We start from the raw sequence: 18,028 nt of genomic DNA on the forward strand, positions 1-18,028 counted from the left end.
AATAAGCTTTTTGTGTGTGTGAATATTTCTGGCATCTTTTATTTCAGTTCAGGAAACATGGGACCAGCACTATACATGCTGTTTATTAATATTTATTTCAGGTTGTAACACAACAAAATGTGGAATAAGTCTAGGGTTATGAATATTTTCTGAAGGCACTGTATACATCAAGGGTGGTCAACCATCTTCCTGGAGAGCTAATAGGTGCAAGCTTTTATTCCAGTCTGTATTTGTATTTCTTTCCCTAGATATGCACCGGACTGCTCCCTACGTGGTGACAGGCAGCGTTGATCAGACAGTCAAAGTGTGGGAGTGTCGCTGAGTCTGCCTGCAACCTCCCTATCCTCATCGTCCTCTCTACCCCACAACCACAGCCCTATAACCCCCCCCCCCAACCACCTCTTTTCCCACAAACTCACCGCAACCTCCTCCTTTATCCCCCCCAAACAGCAGCCCTATAACCCCCTCTTCCCCCCCTATCCTACCCTGTCTCTTTGACACTCACCTAAGCCCCACCTTTCGCACACCATACCATGGTTACCCAGGCTCTCCGGCCCTGCCCTGTTCAAATAAATATTGTCCTTTTATGTAAATTATTCTGGATGTAGAGTATGCTTAATAAATATTACACACACACACATAGACACACTAAAATAAAAAAGATGTATTCCTTGGATGGTGATTTCCCCCAAAAACGTGTATACTGTAAATTTGCCATGACGTGGGGGTCAAAGGGTAAATGGTTCCTGTGTCCTTCCCCAGTGGATGCTGGGTAATTGTGACCGTGCACATAAACCAATCACGTCTGTTCTTTAAGGGTTTGGTTTGGGTTTTATTTTGTTTCTTGCTGCCACTGTTACTCTGGCGCTACCTAGGAGAGAGAGAGAAGAGTGTGAAAGGAAGAGAGAATTGTGACGGAGGAGTAGAATAAGAGATGAAATGCGTGTGCATTTGCGTGCGTACTGTGTAGTCTGTGTGTATGGAGGTAGAGAATAGAGGTGTGTGTGTGTGTGTGGAGGCAAGGCTTTCTATTCCTCTGTTTATACTCCCTCTCACTTACTGGTAACTGACTGGCTTCTAGTAGATACTCACAAGGATCTTAAAGATCCCTATGCTGCAAAGAACATACACACAAATGAACAGACTTTCTTGCTCTGTCAAACACACACTTCAAGGAAGATGCATAGATGAGCAGACTCTTATATTTGTGTTACACACACACACCACATACATACACAAACTTCTGCTGTGGTGTGTCCCAAGAGCACCCTGTGCCCACTCATTCTCTGCTGTCTCTGCCTTGTTAAACCTCTTGAGGTCTCCCTCACCAAGGGATTTCTTTCTGCTTTCTGTACGCTTACTGCTCTCTTTGTCACACACACTCACACAGATGCACATAAGCACAGTAAACTTGTGTTCCAATATATCTGTATGTGATTGTTTGCAACATAAAAATATCTGTAAATATAACATTGGCCTTGTCATGTGTGCTTTTATTTTTTATATAAAGAGGTACGGACATTTTGCACAGCCTGGGGACGCCAAAGTGAAGGTGGAGTTAGCTGTTGTAATCGAGTACTGTAGAACTCGGAGGCTGAGAATGTCTTCACTAACTAAAACAAAAGATAAGGAAAAATTATCAGATCAATAAAGAAATAATTATTTCTCAGACAGCGCCATAAACTTCCATTTGCCTCATGCAAACTGCTGTGGAAATGTTTTAATGTAGGTCTCTAAGCCCTTTATCACAATATCTACTAAGCTAACATTGGAATTATTTCAATATGGTTATAATGTATCATATAGCCATTATATTTTTTATTTTAGGACCTCTGAAGGTATAAAAAATATATAATTTGATTAAACAGAATTCGGCCTTTACTGCTCGAGCCCATAGAAACACGTTGAATACCACATTTTTACATGGCAAAACAGACTGCCGTAAAGATTTTGTGATGTCAGCAAAACACCCGACGCTCGTGTTCGTGAGTCATCTGTCAATGGCGGTGATGTATTCGTTTGTAGCTCAAAATATTGTGATTTTTACCGACTATTTTGTGAGTATGTTCTTGTCTGGTTCCTCTTGTGTAGAAAAATACCTCTCGCAATCCCCATGATATGAAATGGGCGCAAGCTTTATATCTGCGGAAAGAGTGAATTGAGCTGCAGCCACTACACGAAACGGTAAATCTAGCATAAACACGGGGAGCTATTCAAAAATGTTGTTACTGTGTGACTAGGCAGCGTTAATCGACTTTTCAATGACCAGAAGGTAGCTTGTCTACCACCATAGCCACTGGAAGTAGGGGTGCTGCAACACCCCCTGAATAGTCTGAATTATTTTTTTCTTTACAAAAGCAGTGCACTGGGCCGTTACTAGTCCTGTATTAGCGGACCGATTATAGCTAGTCTTGCTCAAGCAAAACAAATATGTAACCCCGATTTTCTGCCTGACTGTGGTGCTCAACCTGAGTTGTTAGGATTTGTGATCACAACAAAACTACATATTTTGCTCAAGTAGAGAATTAAATTGTGTTTTTGAAAAGATGGGCCTGGATGAGAATAGAACATTCAGTTTTCTGCCTGAGTGTGGCGCTGTTAACCTCAATTTTCGGGATTCTTTTGTGACCAGAACAAAACGACATCGTTTTGAGACGCACACAAAAAAAAAGGTTATTCGGCTGTCCCCATAGAAGAACCCTTTTTGATTTCAGGTAGAACTATTTTGGGTTCCATGTAGAATCCTCTGTGGAAAGGGTTCTACCTAGAACCAAAAATGATTCTTCAAAGAGTTCATCTCTGGGGAAAGAAGAACCATTTTAGGTTCTAGATAACACCTTTTTTTCCCCTAAGAGTGTGTAGAGATTTAAATAAATTATTTATTTGATAAGATGGGCCTGGAATGAAAAATACATTAAAGGGAAAGGATCAACAAACAGGCTTATCTTTCTGCATATCTCTTTATTTCCAATGCTGGCTGCCATGGTTAACACAAATGCAGGACCATGAATGCTACCTGAACTGACTCAAATGTAACAATAGTAGACCTACAGTATCACAGCGAGGTCAAACAGTTGTGTTTTAGTCAGATTATCCAGTGCCCACAGCAACACTATTGATTATTCTCCACCCCCAGTGCATGTGGTGTACTATGCTCTTAGTCATGCTCTCACTAACTCCCAACTTCTTTCTGTCTCCCCCTTCTGGATGGCCTGAGGCTCTATGACGACAACTGAGGACACCCTGGCCCAATCCCACCAGGCCCCCATCTAACTGCCTGTTGCTGCCTCTGCTGGTTCTTTCTCCCCCTCAAGTCACTGAAACCTGTCCCCGTCCCTGAGCCTGATTTAGCTTTGAGCCTCTTTGCAGATGTCTTCAATACATAAAACGTATGTGTTATGGACTTACTGCTGTATTGTGAATAAAGAGTTACCTGTCTAACAGAACACAGAGTGGGTTATTTAATGGAAGCCTCTCCAACACAATCCAGGTAGAATCAGGACATGCCACTGGCTTTGAGTAAAGCCAGTGTGTCTATGTATGCGGATGACTCAACACTATACACGTCAGCTACTACAGCAACTGAAATGACTGCAACGCTTAACAAAGAGCTGCAGTCGGTTTGAGTGGGTGGCAAGGAATAAATTAACCCTAAATATTTCAAAAACTAAGAGCATTGTATTTGGGACAAATCATTCACTAAACCTCAACTAAATCTTGTAATAAATAATGTGGCATTTGAGCAAGTTGAGCTTACTAAACTGCTTGGAGTAACCCTGGATTGTAAACTGTAATGGTCAAAACATATTGATACAACCTGAGTGGCGCAGCGGTCTAAGGCAGGCGTCACTACAGACCCTGGTTCGATCCCGGGCTGTACCACAACCGGCCGTGATCGGGAGTCCCATAGGGCGGCGCACAATTGGCCCAGCGTCGTCCGGGGTAGGCCGTCATTGTACATAAGAATTTGTTCTTAACTGACTTGCCTAGTTAAATAAAGGTAAAAAAACTGGTGTAAAGCCATAACACATACGTTTTTTCAGCAGCAGACTATGATCGATAATGTTAAAAGACGCACTGAAGTCTAACGAACAATCTTTTTATCACCAATTTCCCTCAGCCAATCATCAGTCATTTAGTAGCTAAGATGGCGAGAAGTCTGCCCATAATAAAGCGCTACTCTACCTTCTTAACAGCACTATCAACAAGGCAGGACCTACAGGCTCTAGTTTTGTCACACCTGGACTACTGTTCAGTCATGTAGTCAGGTGCCGCAAAAAGGGACTTAGGATAATTGCAATTGGCTCAGGACAGCACGGCTGGCCCTTGAATGTACACAGAGAGCTAATATTAGTCTCTCCCTGGCTCAAAGTGGAGGAGAGATTGACTTCATCACTACTTGTATTTATGAGAGGTATTGACATCAAATCAAATGTATTTATATAGCCCTTCGTACATCAGCTGATATCTCAAAGTGCTGTACAGAAACCCAGCCTAAAACCCCAAACAGCAAGCAATGCAGGTGTAGAAGCACGGTGGCTAGGAAAAACTCCCTAGAAAGGCCAAAACCTAGGAAGRAACCTAGAGAGGAACCAGGCTATGAGGGGTGGCCAGTCCTCTTCTGGCTGTGCCGGGTGGAGATTATAACAGAACATGGCCAAGATGTTCAAATGTTCATAAATGACCAGCATGGTCAAATAATAATAATCACAGTAGTTATCGAGGGTGTAGCAAGTCAGCACCTCATGAGTAAATGTCAGTTAGCTTTTCATAGCCGATCATTGAGAGTATCTCTACCGCTCCTACGGTCTCTAGAGAGTTGAAAACAGCAGGTCTGGGACAGGTAGCACGTCCGGTGGAAAGGTCAGGGTTCCATAGCCGCAGGCAGAACAGTTGAAACTGGAGCAGCAGCAATGGCAGGTGGACTGGGGACAGCAAGGAGTCATCATGCCAGGTAGTCCTGACGCATGGTCCTAGGGCTCAGGTCCTCCGAGAGAGAGAAAGAAAGAGAGAAGGAGAGAATTAGAGAGAGCATACTTAAAATTCACACAGGACACCAGAAAAGACAGGAGAAGTACTCCAGATATAACAAACTGACCCTAGCCCCCTGACACATAAACTACTGCAGCATAAATACTGGCATGTTGAATACACAGAGCTGTCTGTTTGAACTACTGGCACACAGCTCGGACACCCATCCATACCCCACAAGACATGTCACAAGAGGTCTCTTCACAGTCCCCAAGTCCAGAACAGACTATGGGAAGCGCACAGTACTACATAGAGCCGTGACTACATGGAACTCTGTTCCACATCAAGTAACTGATGCAAGCAGTAAAATTAGATTTAAAAAACGGATAAAATAATCACCTTCAGGAACAGCGGGGACTCTGAAGCAACACAAACATAGGCACAGACACATGCATACACACACACACAAACATGGATTTAGAACTGTAGATATGTGGTGGAGTAGGGTCCTGAGGGCACACAGTGTGTTGTAAAATCTGTGAATGTATTGTAATCTTTTAAAAATGGTATAAACTGCCTTAATTTTTCTGGATCCCAGCAATAGTAGCTGTTTCCTTGGCAGATGTTTTCCCATTCGGATGTTTCCCACACAGATTTTTTCCCATTCGGTCAAACAAATAATGCCTTATTACCATCGCAAAATTGTAAACACATCGATGCCGGTGTGTGTACTTGTTTGCAGTCTTTTTTGTTGTTGTACAACTTTGACAGTACTACTGATCATAGTGGTGGCGCTTGGCTAGCACTTGCAAATTCAGCACACACAACATTCTATAAAATAATTGTGTTTTTTGACGCATCAAATAGTGTTATTTGTTGTGTATCTTTTTTGACACGCAAAGACCCAAACGGCGTTCCATACTTTAGTCTCTCCCCTGTGGTTTCCAAGCTGTGCGCCATAAGAGGAAAGAACTGATCCCAGCCATGAAAGCTGCCAGAGCGCTTGGGGACATTGCTTACATCCGCTATGACAGGCTCATTGTCCACCCTCCCTCCCAGAAGCCTGGAAGGGATGAGAGAGCCAAGGCTATATGGGTTCGTAGCCTCAACCCGGTAGCACACACACACACCAATTGATTAATGGACTGCTGAATGTATATTTTTTTATTTTGCTTTGTCTGCTCTTTTCAATATTATGTCTATCTCTGATAAGCCACCCAGGAAAGGGCTGAAAATAGCCCATATTAGTATATGTAGCCTTAGAAACAAGGTTCATGAAATCAATAACTTGCTAACATCAGATAACATTCTTATATTAGCCATTTCTGAGACTCACTTAGATAATTAATTTGATAATACATCAGTAGCAATACAAAGATATAACATTTATAGAAGAGGCAGGAATGTTTATGTGGTGTTGCTGTATATATTGAGAGCCATATCCCTGTAATGCTTAGAGAAGATCTTATGTCAAGTGCTATTAAAGTGTTGTGGTTCCAGGTTCCCTTGGCACATCTAAAGCTTTTAATTTTGGGGTGTTGCTATAGGCCACCAAGTGCTAACAGTCAGTATCTAAATAATATGGGTGAAATGCTTGATAGTGTATGTAATGCAAACAGAGAGGTCTAATTTCTTGGGCACCTGAATAGTAACTGGTTTTCATCAAGCTGTCCGCTCAAGGGGAAGCTTCTTAAAAACACCAGTCTCAATGTCAACAGTGAAGACGCGACTCCGGGATGCTGGCCTTCTAGGCAGAGTTGCAATAGTCATTTACAACATTAACAATGTCGACACTGTATTTCTGATCAATTTGATGTTATTTTAATGGACAAAAAACAAGGACATTTCTAAGTGACCCCAAACTGTTGAACGGTAGTGTATGTTATGGATAGTTTTCCTTATCTTCACTGTGGAATGTCCATGTTGATCCTCTTGGTTGTGTTGGTCCTCTTGATCCATCCACCTGTCTTCTTTCTTAGTCAGGCCTGACCCCTTCATCCTGTAGTTTTTTCCTGTAATCTAATTTAATATGACTGAAGATGCAGCATTTTATGCCAGGCTGATTTTAATAAGATATAACAGACTCATTAGAACTTTGACCACACGCCCTTTAGACGGACTACATGCCCTCTATCAAATCAAAACTGGAATTGTTACTCACAACAAAAGTTGTAAAAGTATGCTAGACATTTATAGAATAAATCTTACCTAGTTTGATGTTTCTGTGACAATGAATTAGTTATTGATTTATACAGTTTAAAATGGCATTTGATTATGTATTTCTATAAAGTCAAAACTGGAATTGTTACTCAAAACAAAAGTTGTAAAAGTATGCTAGAAATGTATATAATAAATCATACCTAGTTTTGATTTTTCTGTGACAAATGGTGAATTAGTTATTGATTTATACAGCTTTAAATTGCATTTTAAAGATTGTATGTATTTCCATCAAATCAAAACTGGAATTTTTATTCAAAACAAAGGTTGTAAAAGTATGCTAGACATTTATTGAATAACCATATCTATTTTTATGTTTCTGTGACAATCAATTAATTAGTTATTGATTTTTACCATTTTAAATGGCTTTTGGCAAATGTATGTTGAACATGTGAATATAAAACCGGTTTGGACGCCCCCTGATTTTTTTGGTTTATTTAACTAGGCAAGTCAGTTAAGAACAAATTCTTATGTACAATGACGGCCTACCAAAAGGCCTTCCTTTTTATCAGAATTTACATTTCGTAGCAGATTGGGATAATTAGGCTTAGAAAAGGCTTAACTAAAATGCAAAAACAACTACTTTTGATGAAAGCTCGACCCATGACCGATAAACAGAGGCGCACAGTGATGACGTAAGAGACAAACTACAACGTTCTGTCAGTGTCCCTCCGACATGCATTTAAACAAATAGTACACTGTAAAATTAAATATTCGATTTTATTCAAACAAAAATGATTTTATAAACACATTTTTTGAAAATATTGTCGTTTGTCTGACTTCTGATTCATTTTCTGAAAAAACTGATTTCAACGTGCATGGATCTATCAAATACTCAATGTAATGCGGTTTCCGCCCTTTTCTATCCTCTTTTTCCGCTGGAAGGTAACGTGGTTGTTTGGTGTTCTTGTAGTCGTATTAAAAAAGTAGAACAATTTGACCTGTCTCCTATGTTTAGATTGCTAATTGTTTAATAACAACGTACGTTTTTATTACATAGGTGTGATATTGATTGTAGCGATACTTTATATAGAAATTTCTAATCGAACTACTTCAAATCGGTCAGCCTGCTACTAGGCCCTAAATCAGTCTGCCATACTACGAGGTAAAGTTAGCTGGCGTGGTTGTTTGTCCTATACAAGAGCACGGGGCTTCAACGTGCGCCCTCATTTGTAATCTGGTGTAGGTAATGTTTGTCAACTATATATTTTTTGAATATTCTAAATCCCTTTAATCGGAAACAGTTGAAGGGCTTAACACGCCATCTTCACAGTCCCACCCAACTGGACCATATTCGTACAATTTAACGTTAGGTACCTAACTTCCTATCCTAGTTATTTAGTTAATGTAATTAGTTTGAGGTAGCCAATTGGTAGTTGGGTACATTTTTGTCAACTATAGGAAGGTGACAAAACGATCCTGCCAAGTTGCTCTGTTTTATAGCCTGGCTTTTAGCTAATGTTAGCCAAACAAATAATGAACTTGTTCTAGTAACGTTCGTTTCTTGCTAAATGTGCCTTTGATTCCCGTGTTACTTGACTAATTTATATTAAAGGGATTTGGGCAATGAGGCCGTTTATCTACTTCACCAGAGTCCGATAAACTCGTGGGTATTATTTGTATGTCCAGTATGGAGGAAGTGCGGTAGTTCGCGAGCCAATTTTAACTAGCCTTACCCATAGACTTCCAGTCATTACGCTATCTGCTATCCCTTTAACGCTTATTGTCTGCCCCAGGTTCGTCAACATGTCTTCTCATCTGCAGTGGATGGTCATTAGGAACTGCTCCAGCTTCCTCATCAAGAGGAATGGACAGACTTACAGCACCGTGAGTACAACTGAGACAGCCAAGAATCAGTTGTCCTAGTAAATGTACCCCACATAACTGGTGGATCATGAAGTAGGTCATGCATGCAGTCAGATGTTCTTTGAGTTGAGAATTTTGTCTATGGTCTGTCAATTCTTTATTCACATAACAAAGAGATTAATGTACACTGAACAAAAGGAGAACTTAACACAATTCTGGCAACAGCTCTGGTGGACATTCCTGTAGTCAGCATGCCAATTGCATGCTCCCTCAACTGGAGACATCTGTCGTGTTGACAAAATAGCACATTTTAGTGGCCTTATTGTTCCCAGCACAAGGTGCACTCGTGTAATAATCATGCTGTTTAATCAGCTTCTTGATATGCCACACCTGTCAGGTGGATTGATTATCTTGGCAAATGAGAAATGCTCAGTAACAGGTATTTTTAGAAATTTGTGCACAACATTTTATAGAAATACTCTTTGTGCATATGGAACATTTCTGGGATGTTTTATTTCAGGTCATGTTGCGTTAATATTTTTGTTCAGTATACATATGGATTGGCCATGCAGGGTAGTGCTGCAGGATTTGTCAATGCTGCAGATTGAGGATTTAAGAAACAAGTTCAAATGGATTTGTTAGTCAAATGTAATTTGCATTTGTTTAACAGGAGCCCAACAACCTGAAGTCCAAGAACTCCTTCCGTTTCAACGGGCTGGTGCACAGGAAGACTGTTGGTGTTCAGCCTGCAGCTGATGGAAAGGGTGTTGTTGTCGTGCTGAAGAAGCGTGCAGGTAAACATGGTTCTCCATAATACCAACCAGGAAATGCAAGTACAGTTCCACCACATACCTGTTTATGGTGATTCTTCGAATACTTGTCATTATCCACCTCTGTTGTGAATCACCTTAGTTGTCTTGCTGTAAAGATATTGTTTGCTGTTGTACCTGTGAACCTGACAGACATGTCATTGATTTAGGTCAAAGCGTACTCTAAGAATGTGAATTGAGGGAGTTTGGGCTTGTATTATTACTCCTTAGGCCAGCGCAAGCCTGCCACTTCATATGAGAAGATCACCATCAACAAGAACTCGCGTGCCACTCTGAGCAGCCTGAGGCACATCATCCGCAAGAACAACTACAGAAAGGACCTGCGCATGGTGAGCACTCTACTACACCACTTGTTTTTCTACTGGTCTTCAATATTAGCTAGGGACCAACCGGGCTTTTGACAAAAGCCTGTAACCCTGTTGGATTCAGGACTAGGATTGAAGGCTTCTGTGGTGCCACACAAGTTTGCATCTAACATGCTGACCAGACCGGACACGTCGTGTGCGCGAGCGTCGCAAAATAATTTTAGAAATCCATGTTATTCAATTATTGCACCCATACTGCTCGCGCGTGCCAACGAACGTCTGCGACGCCAAGGGCTAAAATAGAACTCATTCCTATTTGACGCAGATCGCGCTGCAAGTCCTGCCTCTCCCATCTCCTCATTGGTTTATAGAAGCAGGTACCCACGTGCCATCTCCTCATTGGTTATACCCACGTGGGGTATTGAAAGACGAACTTTGTTGCCGGTTGTCGTGGAAATACAATGAAAGTTTAGATGCGATCACCATATAAGTTCAAAGATGAAAACAACAGCAAGGTAGCTAAATAGGACACATTAATGTTAGCTAGCAAGTGCAAGCTAGCTAGCTAAATTGCCATACATGTTTAATGCTTTTCGACCTGTCCCCAAATTAATGTCATTGGTTCAGAGTTTGTTTTGATAGTTTAACCTGCGTGTCGTGTCGTGATCGCGTTTGGTGTGGGGGGGCAAAATAAATTTATGCACGATGGCGAATGCGCGCAGCCGGTCTGGGTTCCGTGTTAGACGATGATGGGCCGATTTTCCCTGACATGGATAAAGGGCTAGATTCTATCAAACATGTGCTAGCCGACATCCACATAGCGGTTGTTTTGGCTGTGTAGGAAGTGGAGCTGTGTTAGTGGTCAAATCCACAAGCGGCTCCTTGCGTTTCCTTATTGCGGACACTGCCATTGTATTTTCCATGAAACCGCACCCAACTTTATCTGACATCCCATGCATCCTATTCAAACACTCAAATGCATGATGTTCAATCGTCTATACCTTGATTACACTGATTATACCCCCATTCCAAATAAAGATGCATTAGAATACACCTTCTTTGTTTTGAACTTCTAACACGTTAGGGATAATTAGGTAGTGGTTTGTGACACGAGCAGCTGCTCACACCACAGACGCCCCCAAAATATCCACTATGCGGATGTCTGCCAATGTGGGTTAACGCTCAATCTGATTGAATTGAGGACTGAGCCTTGTCCTGGACTAAAGTATGTCGAATGGAAGTTCTCCATTGAAAGTGCTTTTTTAGTCCAGCTTCGGCTTACACGGAACCCAAACAGGCTGCGCGCGTGCGCCATCGTACATAAATGTTTTTTGTCCCCCCCACACCAAACGCGATCACGACACGCAGGTTAACCTCTCTTGGGTACGTGAGACGTTAGCGTCCCACCTCTTCAACAGCCAGTGAAACTGCTGGGCGCCAAATTCAAATACAGAAATACTCATTATAAAAATTCAGAAAACAAAACATATTTTACAGCGAAAGCATACCGTACGATTATTTGAGAACATAGCCCACTAGACAAATCATTACAAACAGTAACCAGCCAAGTAGAACAGTTACACAAGTCAGAAATAGAGATAAAATTAATCCCTTTGATGATCTTCATATGGTTGCACTCAGCAGACATTCATTTACTCAATAAATGTTCCTTTTGTTCGATAAAGTCTCTTTATATCCAAAAACCTCCGTTTTATTCGCGTTTTCTTCAGTAATCCACAGGCTCAAACGCAGTCAAAACAGGCAGACAGAAAAATCGAAATTGTATCCGTAAAGTTCAAAGAAACATGTCTAACGATGTTTATATTCAATCCTCGGGTTGTTTTTAGCCTAAATAATCAATAGTATTTCAACCGGACAATAACGTTGTCAATTCAAAAGGTAAACAAGAAAGGCACTCGGTCGCGCGCATGAAAAAGCTCTGACACTTCAGGGTCCACTCATTCAGACTGCTCTTACTTCCTCATTTTAGGATACAAGCCTGAAACAATTTCTAAAGACTGTTGACATCTAGTGGAAGGCATAGAAACTGCAATTTGAGTCCTAAGTCAATCGATACTGTCATGGCATTGAATAGAAAACTACGAAACCAACAAAAAAAACGAATTCCTGAATGGATTTTTCTCAGGTTTTCGCCTGCCAAATCAGTTATGTTATACTCACAGACACTATTTTAACAGTTTTGGAAACTATAGAGTTTTCTATCCAAATCTACCAGTTATATGCATATCATATCTTCTGGGCCCGAGAAGCAGGCAGTTTAATTTGGGCCTGCATTTCATCCAAAATTCCGAATGCTGCCCCCTACCCTAGAGAAGTTAAAGTATCAAAACAAACTCTGAACCATTTACATTGATTTGGGGACAGGTCGAAAAGCATTTATGGCAATTTAGCTTGCACTTGCTAGTTAATTTGTCCTATTTAGCTTGCTGTTGCTAGCTAATTTGTCCTGTGATATAAACATTGAGTTGTTATTTTACCTGAAATGCACAAGGTCCTCTACTCCGCCAATTAATCCACACATAAAACGGCCAACCGAATATCTAGTCATCTCTCATCCTTCCAGGCCTTTTCTTCTCTGGACTTTATATTGCCATTGGCAACTTTCATAAATTAGGTGCATTACCGCCACCAACCTCGTTCGTCTTTCAGTCACCCACGTGGGTATAACCAATGAGATGGCACGTGGGTACCTTCTTCTATAAATCAATGAGACGGGAGAGGCAGGACTTGCAGCGCGATCTGCGTCACAAATAGAGCTGACTTCTATTTTAGCCCTTGTTTTAGCCCTCTATTATACCCTCGTTGGCGCACGTGAGCAGTATGAGTGCAATAATTGAATAATATAGATTTCTAAATTTATTTTGCAACGTGAGCCGTGTAGTCAGGGTATTAGTGTACAGAAAACCGGCCCTTGCAGTGGACATGAATAAACCCATAGGGCTTACGGTTGTATAATGGGTTTATGGTCAGACTTCTAGCAAGTAAAAGATCAATCCAAGTATAACATCTTAAAGTTGAAAGAAGAGTAATTTGAGTGATGTCTTATGTTTTCCCAGGCTGTTCTGCGTCGTGCCAGCGCCATCCTGATGAGCCAGAAGCGTGTGGTGGTGGTGAAGAGGCGTTCCAAGGCTGCCAAGACCGCATAGTTGCCGAGTTATGACAAATAAAAATAAAAATTGGGTTTGAAAAACACTACCCTGTCAGTCTTCAATCTTTGGGTCTTAAGAATAAGGGTCAATAACACCACTGTATCATGTGTTTGATGGTTCCTAGGAACACATATTTTTCATTTGATGTTGTAAATGTTTTGTTTTTGGCAGACCTAATTTAAATGGTGCTATGCAACATTCACTGTTTCTGATTCATTCAATCTGGTTATTTAAACCCACAGCCCAGTCCCTGGTTTCCTGATAGCGATGGAAGTTACGAGTGTTTTAACGATGCATCTTCCCTACAACGGCTGGATATGTCACATGCGCTTCCCCAAATGCCATGCATAGAGAACGGTCGCTTAGTGTGTCGATGTTGGGTTGGAATATATTTTTAGAGAAACGGGAACGAAAGTGAACAGAGCACTTATTTTAAAAGCATGGGAATCGGTTGATAACTTTGTTCTGGGCAATTCTTTTTTTTTTGTCCAACAACGCATATGCCAAAGCCCTCACTCTCACAAACTAGTCTACTAGCTGAAAGTATTTGCCTGTGTGTGCTGGTAGGTTATGTGCCCTTCCCCCTCTGAAGCTTAGACTACTGTAGCCTGACATTTTTCATTAGAGAAGATTGGATTACATTTTCAATGCTAGTTATGGATACTATAGTTATCACGTTTCACATTGGATTTATTAACTATAAAAAGGTGTGTTTTTAATTCTGGTTCCTCTGCACACAAGCTTGTTAGCTAGCTCTGGGAAGTAAAAGGATATAAAAAAAAATCCTCTGTGGAAGCCGCTCCTCCGTAGGTATGAACCGGTTGGCCTAATTAAGATAATGCATGTCATAAGATGACCAGCGCTTCAAGCCAACCCTCTTCCTGTCCCGCTCTCTTCCCACCTGCAACATTTCAGTCGTATCTCGCACCCTATGCTTGGTTGTCCACTGTAGCTTGCCAGCTCCATAGCGGGTGCCCGGCGGGCGCAGGGGTCCATTTGTGGGTTATCGCTTCTCGGCCTTTTGGCTCAGATCAAGTGTAGTATCTGTTCTTATCAGTTTAATATCTGATACGTCCCCCATCGGGGGACTACATATTAAATGGATTTTTCGAACAGGGAGTCGGAAATGGGGCTTGCTCCGTCCGCTCCACGCATCGACCCGGTATTGCAGTACCTCCGGGAACGGTGCAACACATTTCTCCCGTTGTCAAGGAAAGAAAAGACACAAAGCTGTGTAAACAGCTGTTTTGGCAGAGAGAATGAAAAGGGAAAAGAAAAGAGAAAGAAAGAAAAAACATCCAAAGTGGAAGATAGGCCGAAGCGCTTTTCGTTGGCCCCGGTTCCGCCATTTTACTTTTTAAAAAAAAGAAAAAAAAAAAAAAAAAAAAAAAAAAAAAACAAAAAAAAAAAAAAAAAAAAAAAAAAACGTTGTCAGGATAGTGAGTGAGTGACGTGAGTGAGTCTGTTCTCGTCTGTCTGTCGTCTTCTGTCCTGTCTTCCTGTCTGTCTGTCTTGTGACTTTTGACCCACACAAAGTTGGCAGAGTGGGTTGGTGTGACCGACCACCCACCCGCGAGGTCCCAGCCTAGTAGTGCACAGAGTATGCCTCGGAACCCGACCTCTGACTTCCATACGGCTCTGGTTTCTCTTCATTACGCACAAGCCTTTCGCCTTTTACTAAAGACTTCCGTGGAGAGGAACACTTATTGGAGTTCCAAGTATTTTTGGAAGGGCTTTGCTTCTGGCAGAGCCCGGTATATCTTGTTTCAAGAGAAATTGACAGAGGATGATGACGCCCACCCACCGCGAGACTTTTTGACTTCAATCGGGGCTGACCGGTGTATTTTCCACTCCAAGTTGTCGCTAAGGCAATTGAGTTCAAAGAGCTAGTGACTTAAAGACGCATTGGCGACTTAAAAAAAAAAAACAAAAAAAAACACCCGCATTTCTGTCTGTCTGTCTGTCTGTCTGTCTGTCTGTCTGTCTGTCTGTCTGTCTGTCTGTCGCCAGGGAAAGGTGGTTGGGGTGGGTGGGTGAGTGGGGAGTGGGTGGAGTGGGGTGGGTGGGTTGGGGAGAGCCACCTTTTTAGCCAAACGCCAAGAGTCTGCCGAGAACCCCGGGTGCCGGCGGGCGCAGGGGTCCATTTTGTTGGGTTATCGCTGTCTCGCCTTTTTTGGCTCAGATCAAGTTCCCGGTACCAGGGTGCGCCCCACAGCTCGCTGAGGTCAGGAAGGTCGAGGGAAGCCCGGAGGGAGGAAAGTTTGTTGTGGTAAAGAGGGTTGGTTTGCAAGTATAATTTTTTTGGGTGGCAATTAGAAGAGAATCTCTTTGGTGGGAAGGATGTGGAAGAGAAAGAAGAAGAGATTTTTTTTCCAGGGATAGCGGGTTAGGTAGAATACCTTAAAGATTTATATGGAAGGGAAGGAGAAGGAAGTAGAGCCATGGGGGGAGGAGAATGTGTCGGGAGACCATCTTGATGGAGACTCTTGAGGTTAGGGGTTAAAGGAGGTTCTGTGCCCTACAGAGTAACCCATTGGAGAAGGTCTTTTTTGAGTGACGTTTATACACGGGGATAAATGATGAGGAGATCAGGAAGAAGGTATAAAGGATCTTGGAAGAAGCAGACGCCCTGTGCCACTATGAGGTATGATCCGCCTGGGCAAGGAGGAATTTTAGAATGGTCACAGTCACAATGTACAATCCACATGTGTGAGAAAGATGAGGATGTGAGGCTTATCTGGGGAGGTACGGCTGAAAACTTCGTTTCCTCAGCGAGGGTACATCAGGGGACTCCCTGGATACTGGACGGGAGGAGAGGCTTTCCAGGTTCCGATTCTTAGGGAGACCGCGACAGGGTTTGAATGGTTATCCCATCCTCCGCAATGTTCTCCCTCGGGGGCCGATTAGGGGGAGCATTATTTTTCTGCCCGTCAGCCTCCCTCTTTGCAGGCGTTGTATGCCTATGTCATACCCTCGCCTCGTGTAGTGCTAGAACAAGTGCAAGGTTCTGTCGGGGTCTTGGTCGAGGCACGAGGCGGCGGGATCTCTTGCCGAGCCATAACGGCATGTAGGGTGTGGCTTCGTTGGAAGCACCTAGATGGCGAACTGCCCGGCCTAGCGGAGGTCTCATACGCAGTCTTGCAATCACAAGTGGTTCGTCTATGGCAAATATCAGGTAAAAAACATTCGCAAGCTAATTAATGGTTCGATTTAGCCGAAATGGGAAGCAAAGATTTAATAACGTGCGGGAAAGTCAAACGATCTAGTCATCTATTGTTTGTCAAATCCAGAGTAAAATATAGGCTTCATGTGTATCAAAATCTGTCAGGTGATGTGTGGGGCTAAAGACTCAATGACAAATACGCTGAAACACATGTTTCAGCGTTCATCATGATCGTGTCAATCAAAACAGGCTGGGGTGTTTTCGGTTCCGTTTAGGACTGAAGGTTATGCGTAAGAACGCAACTGCACTGAAATGATGCCTGATCAAGGCGCATTCTTCCGTGAATGAGAGTGAATAATCTCACGATGTAAGGGTGTAGGTTGGAAATCGTGAGCTCGCGAATATCCACGTGGATGCTGTTAAAATAATTTCATTTCTCTGGTTGGTCTTTTGTCTGCTCCAGCATGAGCCGTACCACGGTATAAATGACCCCGATAACGAGCGATCCTGAAGAGACGGTCTAGGTTGGTCCGTTCACCTCCAAAACCTGGAGGAGGGAAGGTAGAGGAAGGATAAATCTATTCGACAATGGAGGAGATATATAAAATGTACAGGAATATTATGGTCGCAATCAAAATTTGATTTCTACACATGCTCCAGAATGACAACAGGTAGAGCATATTCCAGAGTGAAAAGTGATTGTTACAAGGCCACAGCTAAACCAAAGCAAGTGCCAGTTCAAGAAACAGTGAAAAAATATTTTAAAAACATAGAAAATATATAAAGTAAAATAGAATAAAATAAACAACAGAACCCACAATACGAGGGCTATATACAGGGGTTACCGGTACCGAGTTGGAGTGTTAGTGACCCCATAGAAGTCCGGGTAGAGCTCGCAGGAGAAGTTGAAGGACGTGATGAACGTAGAAAATCAAACAAAGAATTGCAGTATATTAAACTGAAATAAGTGAAACTCGTGAAGTTAACCAAATATGATCATGTTTGAGTCAAATTGATCAAAATAAGAGGATCGGAGTAGAAGGAGCAAGGAATATAGATTGGATAATATTTTAGTGATGGTAACGTGCAAGATAGCTATGGATTTAGTAGGACAAGAGAGAAAACTGGAACAGAGTAAAGTTCAGAGGAAGCAACACAAAGGGTGCAGCTCTATACATATACTCAGAATGATAGCTAGTATAGAGTAGGAAGTCGAAGATTGATGTTTTCCTTTCTTACATTTTTTTCCACACTGAGCCATAAATGATGAATAACCCAAATTCAGAACTAAATGTAAATCCTATATGATAAAAGACTTGAAATGTTTTCCTATATTCATTGGCATAAAGTATAACATTGTGATTGAATGATATTACCATCTTTGCTATATAATTATGAATAAACAGAGCATCGGATAAAAACAACAACAAAAGAGTTTCGATGCTAAACTCCGCTAGATTAGGGCCCTTTGTGTTTTTCAAAGACAGATGATTGTGCAAGTGAAATGCATGACACTGTAGTGGAAGAAATGAGAAGAGGTGAAAATGTAACTCACGAAAACTAGGA

General features: G+C 41.9%; 2 protein-coding genes and 2 non-coding genes across 8 annotated transcripts in view; all 4 read left to right on the forward strand.

Annotated features, from left to right (window-relative positions):
• Positions 1-1,470, forward strand: part of LOC111962044 (lissencephaly-1 homolog B) — a 29,011-nt gene extending 27,541 nt beyond the window's left edge. For both annotated transcript variants that reach the window (XM_023984810.2, XM_023984809.2), the window contains exon 11: positions 249-1,470. In XM_023984810.2, coding sequence (XP_023840578.1) covers positions 249-322 — 74 coding nt within the window. In that variant the 3' untranslated portion in view covers positions 323-1,470. The remainder of the gene's footprint in view (positions 1-248) is intronic.
• A 6,572-nt stretch (positions 1,471-8,042) lies between these two features.
• LOC111962046 (large ribosomal subunit protein eL28) lies at positions 8,043-13,342 on the forward strand. 4 transcript variants are annotated; one of them, XM_070442921.1, is made up of 5 exons: positions 8,043-8,073; positions 8,925-9,015; positions 9,665-9,788; positions 10,035-10,153; positions 13,207-13,342. In XM_070442921.1, the coding sequence occupies exons 2-5, from the start codon at positions 8,935-8,937 to the stop codon at positions 13,294-13,296; spliced, it is 414 nt and encodes a 137-aa protein (XP_070299022.1). In that variant the 5' UTR covers positions 8,043-8,073; positions 8,925-8,934; the 3' UTR covers positions 13,297-13,342. The 4 variants fall into 4 exon arrangements, with proteins under 4 accessions (XP_070299022.1, XP_023840579.1, XP_070299023.1 ...); XM_023984811.2 differs by having other exon boundaries at positions 8,056-8,374; XM_070442922.1 differs by lacking the exon at positions 8,043-8,073 and adding an exon at positions 8,358-8,501.
• A 962-nt stretch (positions 13,343-14,304) lies between these two features.
• On the forward strand, positions 14,305-14,495 carry LOC111962869 (U2 spliceosomal RNA). The gene has a single exon (XR_002877162.1). It is a non-coding gene; the product is annotated as a U2 spliceosomal RNA (small nuclear RNA).
• A 437-nt stretch (positions 14,496-14,932) lies between these two features.
• On the forward strand, positions 14,933-15,051 carry LOC111962885 (U5 spliceosomal RNA). Its single transcript, XR_002877173.1, has one exon. It is a non-coding gene; the product is annotated as a U5 spliceosomal RNA (small nuclear RNA).
• The last annotated feature ends 2,977 nt before the right edge of the window (positions 15,052-18,028 follow it).

Source organism: Salvelinus sp. IW2-2015, linkage group LG4q.1:29 (genome assembly GCF_002910315.2).
Source record: "Salvelinus sp. IW2-2015 linkage group LG4q.1:29, ASM291031v2, whole genome shotgun sequence".
Taxonomy (NCBI): Eukaryota; Metazoa; Chordata; class Actinopteri; order Salmoniformes; family Salmonidae; genus Salvelinus; species Salvelinus sp. IW2-2015.